This window comes from Trachemys scripta, chromosome 14 (genome assembly GCF_013100865.1).
Source record: "Trachemys scripta elegans isolate TJP31775 chromosome 14, CAS_Tse_1.0, whole genome shotgun sequence".
NCBI lineage: Eukaryota > Metazoa > Chordata > Testudines > Emydidae > Trachemys > Trachemys scripta.
Genome location: NC_048311.1, coordinates 32,673,929 through 32,682,836, shown reverse-complemented (window position 1 = coordinate 32,682,836; position 8,908 = coordinate 32,673,929). Strand labels below are relative to the sequence as shown.

At 61.2% G+C, this 8,908-nt stretch overlaps 1 protein-coding gene across 1 annotated transcript; it reads left to right on the top strand.

Annotated features, from left to right (window-relative positions):
• Window positions 1-5,159: 5,159 nt before the first annotated feature.
• On the top strand, window positions 5,160-7,240 carry PVALEF (parvalbumin like EF-hand containing). Its single transcript, XM_034790520.1, has 4 exons — window positions 5,160-5,265; window positions 5,628-5,763; window positions 6,216-6,331; window positions 6,654-7,240. The coding sequence occupies exons 1-4, from the start codon at window positions 5,160-5,162 to the stop codon at window positions 6,698-6,700; spliced, it is 405 nt and encodes a 134-aa protein (XP_034646411.1). The 3' UTR covers window positions 6,701-7,240.
• Window positions 7,241-8,908: the final 1,668 nt, after the last annotated feature.

Here is an 8,908-nt window from a genome sequence, read left to right as displayed (position 1 = left end):
GGCTTTGCTTGCTCCTGGAGAGAGGGAGGGTTTTCAGGACTAGACATCTGTTCTGGAGACTCCCCCTCCTGCCGCTCTATGGCCAGCGTCCTGCCCCCTCCGCAGGTGCTCAGATGCCAGCTGCTAATGAGGCTCTGCTAATGCTAAGCTATGCCAAGATAATCCGAGCCGCTTGCTGCCAGCGTCTTGAAAGGGCCCAGGAGGGCTGCAGTGGCCGACAGGTGCAGCACTCCCTAAATAGCAAGCCCAAGCGTGTGCCTATAAAACCCGGGGACACGCCTAGCGCCCAAGGAGAACTTGCTGAGGGCTGTTCAGGAAGGAGCCTGCCACGAAGCCTGCACCAGGTAAGTGCCAGCCGGAGACCCAGAGGAGAAGGAAGCTGGTGAAGAACGAGGCATCAGCTGTAAACCCTGCATGGAAACCAGGGAGTGGTCAGATTGGAAAGAGCCCCCGGCTCTCCCTGGGAATGACCTGGCCAGCCCCAGGGGGAGATGGAGGAGGGAGGTGATGATGAAGGCGCCCGCCAGTCACACAGGGCCTGAGTGCATTGAGCAAGGCACCCGCTGCCCACAAAGTCTGGGCATGACTCTCCCGGCTCTGTCCCCGCAAGGGGCCGGGTGCTCCACGGTCACTGGGAACTGGGTGGCGGTTCCTGGTTTAGGGGCACAGCCACCGTCAGGGAGAAGGCTGCAGAGCGCACAGCCGCAGGGTTAGTCCTTGAGCCCAGTGGGAAGGACACGTCTCTGATGGTGAACGCAGGACTTTAGGGGCAGCTCTCTGGTGGGCGTCAGAGGCCGCCCAGCCCAGGGGAGGCCAGGTATCTGGGGCGATGGGCCCCTGGGACACGCAGGGGCCAGCCTGCAGCCTGCCTGGTTAGAGTCACCCTGTGAGCGTGCTGCCAGGGACGGGGGGGACGGACGGGGAGAGCCCAGGCGGGCATTGGCTGAGCTCTTGGGTCTGGTACAGTTCGGGGGAGCTGCCGAGTGGGGATTTTGTTTTGGACTGTTAAAGTTAAAAGTCTAAGGGTCCCCAAGCCCAGGACAGGGGATCACTCTCCCCCAACCCCCTCGCTGTGACTGGAATGCTAAGTAAATACAACACAGGAGTCCCCAGAGGAAGAGAAGGTGAATGCAAAAGCCCTTGGGGTCCCAGTGGGCCACGGGCCTTGTGCCGGGGGAGAGGGAATACAGCCTGGGCAGCACAAGGACTCAGGGCTTGTGCCGGACCCTGGCCTGGGCCCTTCCCCTGGGTCCCCCCGGCACTCGTGCTGGGTCAGCAGTGACGTCTGGGCTCAGCAAGGCCAAGATTTCGCTCCCCCTTTCAAATGTCAGTCCATCCCCGCGCTGGGGCGCCTGGCCACTTGGCACACCAGGAGCTCGCTGCGGGCCAGGGCCAGCGGCACAGCCAAGGGGCCGGAGCCAGTGGGGCGGGCCCCTGCCAGTCATAAATAGTTGCCGGCTGCACTGGCCCCACGAACCGGATAGTCCGCTGGGAAGGCTGAACTATTTCGTCTCAGTGTAACTCTAGAGCGGAGTCGCATCACAAGACGCTGCCCTGTGAATAGAAGAGTCCCAGAGAGGCTGGCGCCTTCTTCAAAACAACATGCGACCCCCCCAGAAATAAATACACGAGCTGCCATGGGGAAGGAGGGGGGCTTGAGGTTCTGCCCTTTGAGCAGGATTCCTGGCAGGGCGGGGGTGATGGACGGTTTCCAGGGTCCTTGTTGGGGTCTGTCGCTGCAGCTGGTGCCAGTCCCCATAGCAAGGACACGGTGCGGAGGGCACAGAGAAGAGCTCATGGAGGGACCCCATCAACAACCAACATCATAACCCCAGTGGGAGACATCCTACCCGCCCGGGAGAGGCAGGGCTGATGCCCGCTGCCCTCCTATGGGCTGGCACTGGGGTAAGTCAGCCCGGACTTTGACCCAGCTGGTCTGTGGGTTTCTGCCGGGAGCCAGGACGCCTGGGTTCTACTCACAGCTCACATTGTAGGTGAGGCATCGTCCCCCTCTGGCCCCCGTTTGCTCAGCTGTAACAGGTCTAGAAATCCCAGCGCGAGGCTGAGAGGTGCCATGAACTAATGCCCACAGAGTGCGCCGAGAGCCCATGCTGGACAGGGCTGCAGCGGGCGAAGGGAAACGCCAGAGCCAAGAAAATGGCTCCTTGGTGGGAAGGGGGCAGTTTGACTGTCCCTCTGGTCCCTGTGCCGAGAGCAAACCGGGCAGGGGGCTTGTGTGGGGTATCGCGCTCCTGGGGAAAGCGGTGCAGGGGCCCTGGTGAGCTGGGTGAGGGGGTGCCCGACCGTGTCGACTTGCCATGAAAGGTCACAAGTAAAAGGAACCCTCCCAACGTGCCAGGAGAACTCAGTCCATCTGACCAGCTCAGCAGGGACACAAGCTTCTAAACTAGCCCGGGCAGAACAAGAAAAATCCCCCCTCCCTGCCCGCATTCTGGCCCAGGCCCTGACGGCATGTGCTGCAGATCCCCCCAGGAGGCACTGAGAGTGCCTGGAGGTGTGAGTGTGCCAGAGTCACGCTATCAGTGTGCAAAACTGCATAGTGCCAGAGGGTTCCCAGCTCTGCACCAGGCCAACAACAGAGGGGTGTGGAGTTTGGCTGGGATCCCAGGGGTGGGAAACAGCCTGGTAAATCATGGAACATGCCGACCCCCCCTCCAGACCCTCTTTGTTCCACCTGGGAGGAGTCAGAGATTCTCAGTGTGACGGGTTGGGACACGGAAACCCCCTTGGGAACTGCCACCTGATGTGCTGAGACTACCTCTGAGACCGTTATCCCTGGCAGCTTTGGACTTCAGTGCCCTGCCTGGTTGTGACAGACACACTAGCCTGCTACAAACACAGACCCAGGTCTGAACCACGTCCCCCAAAAGCGGCAGGCTTAACTGAAAACAGCTTAAGAAGTGTTCCTGTCTCCAACACCCAGATACCCAGTTCCCAGTGGGATCCAAACCCCAAATAAATTGTTTGCCCTGTATAACACTGATAGAGATGCACTGCTGTTTGCTCCCCCAGGTATTAATACTTGCTCTGGGTTAATTAATAAGTAAAAAGTGATTTTATTAAATATAAAAAGTAGGATTTAAGTGGTTCCAAGTAATAACAGACAGAACAAAGTAAAGGACCAGGAAAAATAAAACAAAACACGCAAGTCTAAGCCTAATACAGTAGGAAACTAAATGCAGGTAAACCTCACCCTCAGAGATGTTCCAATAAGGTTCTTTTACAGACTAGACTCCTTCTTAGTCTGGGTCCAGCAATCACTCACACCCCCTTAGTTACTGGCCTTTGTTCCAGTTTCTTTTAGGCATCTCTTTGGGGTGGAGTAGAGGTTACCTTTTGAGCCAGCTGAAGACAAAATGGAGGGGTTTCCAGGGGCTTATATCGTCTTTTTCCTGTGGGTAGAAACCTCTCTCCTCTCCTGTGTAAAATCTCCTCAACAAGATGGAGTTTTGCAGTCACATGTCTATGAATGATTCAGCTTTTTGCAGGCGTTCCCAGGAAAGCTCCGACGTGGACTGGCATCTCCCAAGGTCCATTGTTAGCCACGTACTCCCAATTACTTGAATAACTCCTTCATATTATGTTGACCAAATCTGCCTTAGGTGCTTCCTACGGCAAACCCTTTAAATACAAGCACAGAGCCAACGCTCATAACTTCAGATATAAAAATGACACATGCATACGAATAGGATGACTACATTCAGCAGAACATAACCTTTGCAAAGATGTGGCATATCTAGCATAAAACATGTTCCAGTTGTGTCATATTTACACTCATAAGCATATTTCTATAAAGCATTATGGGGTGTAACATCACACTCAGCACAAACGCCCCCTGCACCCAGCATAGCTGAGCTCAGCTAGGAGACGCCTGGCCTGCGCCCAGCCCTGTGGCGGATTCACCAGCAGCCGAGGCCCCCCTGTACCCACATTTAACAGTGACAAAGGGGGAGTCAGTGCCAGCGCCCTGGGAGGTTTTACCTGTGGGACTCCCGGTGACTGTCATGGGGAAACCCTGCATCCAAAAGCAGGGAGCATGGGGGCTGAGTTAGAGCTGCGGCTGGGAGCCCTGACAGAGCCCACCCCAGCATGGCTGTTGCCATGGGCTGGCTTAGCTGGCAGGCACAGCCACCGGGCACCTCCTTAGATGCCCGCTGCTTCTCCAGGAGGCGTCGGTGCCCATGCACCAGTCCCCTCCGAGTGCTGGTCTCCAGGATGATCTTGCCGTGCCGGGTTGGGGGTGCTAGGACAATGGACCTGGGGAAGATGTGTCACCTCCACGCACAGGTCAGGGGAAGGGCTCAGAGGGCTTGAATGCTCCCTCCTGCGCTGAGACAGAGCCGCTCTCGGGGCCGAGAGCGCTACAGAGGCAGGGCTGCCCTTGGCCTGCCCGCACTGGAGAGCAGCTGGGGCTAGGGGCATGGAACACCAAACACCTGGCTTCTGGCTAGCCCCCGTGCAGCAGGCCTGGGCCTGGCTCCTGGCAGGGTCTCAGCAGCTGTTTGTCCACCTGCCCTGGCTTGGAAGGGCAGAGAGGAGCCCTGCTGGGAGAGGCGCTGGATGGCTCACGGTGCATTGACAGAGCTACGCAGCGGCTCGACGTGGGGCAGCAGAGCTGCGTGGTGCAGCCTGGCAGGTCTCAGCGCCACGCGCGCCAGCGAGCTGTCAGCCCCGGACACAGGCAGTGCTGGAGCGTCTTCCCTGAGAGGGCAAGCTGTTCCCTCATGGGGTGGGCTCTGCTCAGCCCAAGGCAAGTAGCCACAGAGGGTTGAGGCTCAGTGAGGAGGCGCTGTGGGTGCAGATTTGGTGCCCTGCATACATGGGGGGGCTGGGCCCCGGGGCGCTCAGCCTGGGGTATTTCTCCAGCGCTAAACCCTCTACCAGCCTTCTGCAGACTAACAAGCAGCGGGGGGAGGAGGGGCAGGTCCAGTCCAGTGTCCCCAGGAGTTTAACCTGAGGCCTCCACTAGCCCCCGGCTCCCCGGTGCTGGAGAATGGGCGAGAGCGGGTTACGTGGCCTCCCCGAAGGGGAGCACCGGAGAACATCCCCATCCACACACACAACACCTGCGTCCTCCCGTGGACACGCAGCCCCCGGGCTCTCGGCTCAGCTCTCCCCTTTCCTCGCCAGGGGACAGGATGGAGGAGAATTTTTCCTGCCAAATCAAGAAGATGGCGCTGGCCTTGGGAACGTCTCTGACGGACAAGGATATTGACCTGCTGCCCTCGGAGATGAGACATCACGGTACGGAGGGGCCGGGCCCTACCCGCCCTGGGCTTGAGGCTGGCTCCGACCCGGGCCCCGGGTGCATGGCGGGGGGAGGCTCATGCAGATGCAGCCCCGGTTCTGGGAGGGGCAGGGGTTTGTCCCCCAGCTCTCCTTTTTCGGCCAGTGAATTCAAAGGCGTTGAAGGGGCTCAGCTGGGCCCTGGGGAGGCCATCCCAGACTGCAGGGCTGGAAACCAGCAGCAATGAGCCCGGGCCTTGCGGCCCCTTCTTGGAAGGGCAGCGGCTGGTTTGTCTCCTGCTGCGACGGGCAGGTGCCCACTCGCCCCCCCACCCGCCCGCTTCCTGACGGGCGGGCCCCCTGCCCCTCTCTGCCCACAGCTGCCTTCAACTACAGCAAGTTCTTCGAGTACATGCGGAAGTTCCAGACACCGAGCGAGCAGCAGGAGCAGTTGCGCAAAGCTTTCCAGCTCCTGGACAAGGACAACAGCGGCTTCATCGAGTGGAACGAGATCAAGTAACGGCCAGAGGCTTGTACCCTCCCTCCCCCTGTCCACCCCCCCCAGGGCACACACCTGCCCCCCCCCGTGGTGCCCCACCTTGCCAGGGGAGCGCTGGGGGAGCTAGTGCTGCGTTATTGGGCTGGCTGGCGCGAGGCCTGTGCTCCCCAGGGCTAAGCGCTGCCACGGTGCCCCCGGCTCAGGGGTGGGATCCAGCAGCAGGCCCGGGAGCAGCTCTGGGTGCTGGCCCTGTCTCCTCTCAGCCCATGTTCCCAAGGTCTGTGGGCATCCATCAGCTCTCAGCCCAACAAGCCCCTCCCCAGACAATCGAACACTACCCTGGGGACCCATGGGCCGAGTCTGGCCCATCCCCTCAAAGCCCACCTGTCGCTCTGCCCCGCCTGGCACCGTGAAACCCTCCTTGTCCCAGGCCAGCTGAGGCCCCAGCCGCCTCCTGATGTACCCGCAGGTACATCCTGTCCACCGTGCCCAGCACCATGCCTGCGACGCCCTTGTCAGACGAGGAGGCTGAAGCTATAATCCAAGCGGCTGATGCAGATGGGGATGGGAGGATTGATTTCCAAGGTAGGGGGCCGGCTGGCGGCCGGGGAGTCCATAGCACTTGCCCCTGGGGGATCCAAGCTCTGCTAACCCTGCCCCCACTTTCGCTGGAACATGGGACCCCTTTGGAGCTGCCCTTTGCAGCACGGGGCGGGAGGGGTGTCAACCTTCAGTGGAGACTCCGCTCCCCGCACCGGCCTCCCGGGGCTGCCTGGAAGGCGCAGGAAGCCAGCTGCAGCGTTCGGTCTCCTACTGCCCATCTCCCCGGCCTCGAAGCACGGCTCGCCCCGAAACACACGGCAGCCTGGCCCAGCACCCACGGCTCCTCTCCCCCGTCTCCCTGCAGAGTTCTCCGACCTGGTCACAAAGGAGAAGATCCCCAAGAAGAAGTAAGGCAGGAGGCAGAGGAGAAGGAGCGCCCCACTTCCTGGCACCAGGCTGCCTGCTTTGGGGGCAGCCCCCCGCGGAGGCCACCGCCGGCCACCCATGCAACACTGTGCTTGTCCTGTGTGTTCTGTCGCCTAGACCCCAGTTTGGAGGGGAAGGGGCTGCCACACCTGGCCTGGCGGGAAGGGGAGAACAGGGGTGGGTACCCAGCTGCATACCAGGCCCAGAGCGGTAGGAGGCAGTTCTGGGCCAGGGCAGGAGAGAGGGAGGGCTTGAGAAATAACAACCGCCCCACTGCAGCTTAACCTCCCCAGCACACGACCAGCAGCAGGGGCATTCGAGATGGTGCCGCTCTCCCTCCGGCCTCCCACCCCGGCAGAGCGTCAGGGCCAGCCAGACCGGGACTGGAGCAGAAAGACTGAAGAAAAACCAGACCCAACCTGGCTCCGAGCCTTGGGCCTCCTGCATCCATTCCCTTCCCCCGGCTCCTCCCCTCCCGCTCAGACTGGGCCCAGCTCAGCACCGTCCCGAGAGCCCTGCCTGTGCCGGCTGGCTGCTCTCTGCCCAGAGAAGGGCGAGTTCACCACTGGCACAGCCAATGGGGCCTCCTACCACGGGCAGCAGCTGCACTAGCGCCAGGAGGGTGGGGGTGTGGGGTGGAGAAAGTTCCTATTTGCAGCCGCTGTCCTTGTGCCGTGTCCTGCGTTGCACCCGCCCCGTCCCTGCCCCACCGTGCGGGGGCAGGGGAGCCTCAGCACTTGCATTGCAGCCCTGGTGCCGTTCGCATCCATCGGGTCCGTTTCCTGCCCCGAATAAAGACTCTCTTGTGACCCTTTCTGCAGCCAAGCCCCCTGCTTTCGCCTGGCCAGCGCTGGCACAGCTAGGGGCCGGGGGAGAGAGTGCGCACCGGCCCCCGAGCCTGGCCCCCTCCCTGCACCCATGGCAGCCTCAGGCAGGAATTCCCGCTGGCCCTAAGGGCTTGGCCGGACAGAGGGCAGTTAGTGGCAGAGAGAAGCCAGGAGGCCTGGCTCCCAGCCCCTGGCTCTGGGCCTGGGGAGACCTACTCAGGATCCACAAACCCTACTGGACTGCTGCGGTGAACCCCTCTACCCCCCTCCCCAGCATGCAGCACCAGCCGTAGAGCTGGGGGTTAAAGTCCCTCTGGACACGTCCCAGGGCCTGGCACCGCTGGGCAGTGCCTGTTCTCAGAGCCCCACGAGCACAGCTCAGCACAACTGCGGCCCGTTCTGAGACGGAGCAGAAGCTGGGCCAGGAGAGGACGGACCAGAGAGGGAAGCTGAGAGCCAGGGAAGGTGCTGGTGCGATGGGGAGAGAGGAGGAAGAGGAGACCCCCCGAATGCTGCAGTGAAAGGGGTCCAGATTAATTCGCCGCACCCCTTCCCCTGACACCCCCAGCCCGGTGCGCCATACAGCACTGGGGCCAGGCCCAGGGGTGCTCAGTCCTTAAAGTGAGGCGCACGGCGCAGGGCCGAGCTGCCTGCACTGTGACGCTTGCTTCCCTGCTGCGACGAGTGTGCGCGGCGTGAGAGCCCTGCGCTCTGCTCCAGCCGCCGGGGGAGATCCCCCCACGCCGTGCCAAGCCTGCTAACGTGTTCCAGACTCCCAGCTGATACGGCTGGGTCAGCTCATAATCGCCCCCGCCCTGAGTAGACACCAGATTGACCTGCAATCTCCCCAAGCTGCAAAACCTCTGGCAGCGTCTGCCCTTCTCCCCAGAGGAGCAGTTCAGCTAATCCCCCGCTGAGAGGTCCTGTTATCCCACCTAATCCACTAAACAAGAAGCTGGTTTTCAGCCTCCTTAATTGGGGATCTTTGGCCTAGCTTATTGTAGCTGCACTGGTCGCATGGCCTTTCTAGCCCCGTTCCTCCAGCGGGGATGGGCCCCACAGGGGCAAACAAGGAGCACGGCAGCAGGGATGTGGCCAGAGCAGGATAAGGTCCGTGTGGAGCCGCCTTGGCTGACTCTAGAGCTGTGGGCGGAGAGGACTCGCCTTCAGTTTAACTTCTCCCTGGTGCAGAACACGGGAGCGGAGCTGGGCGAGGCTGGACCCAGCAGCTCCAAGCGGGCGATCCGTCTCTGAACCAGAATTCCTGGGGCGGGGACCGGGCCGGATCTGCCAGATGCAACAGCTGGGGCCCCAGACACCATCGCCTGAGGGACATGGGGCAGCATCTCCAAGAACATGGCATAAG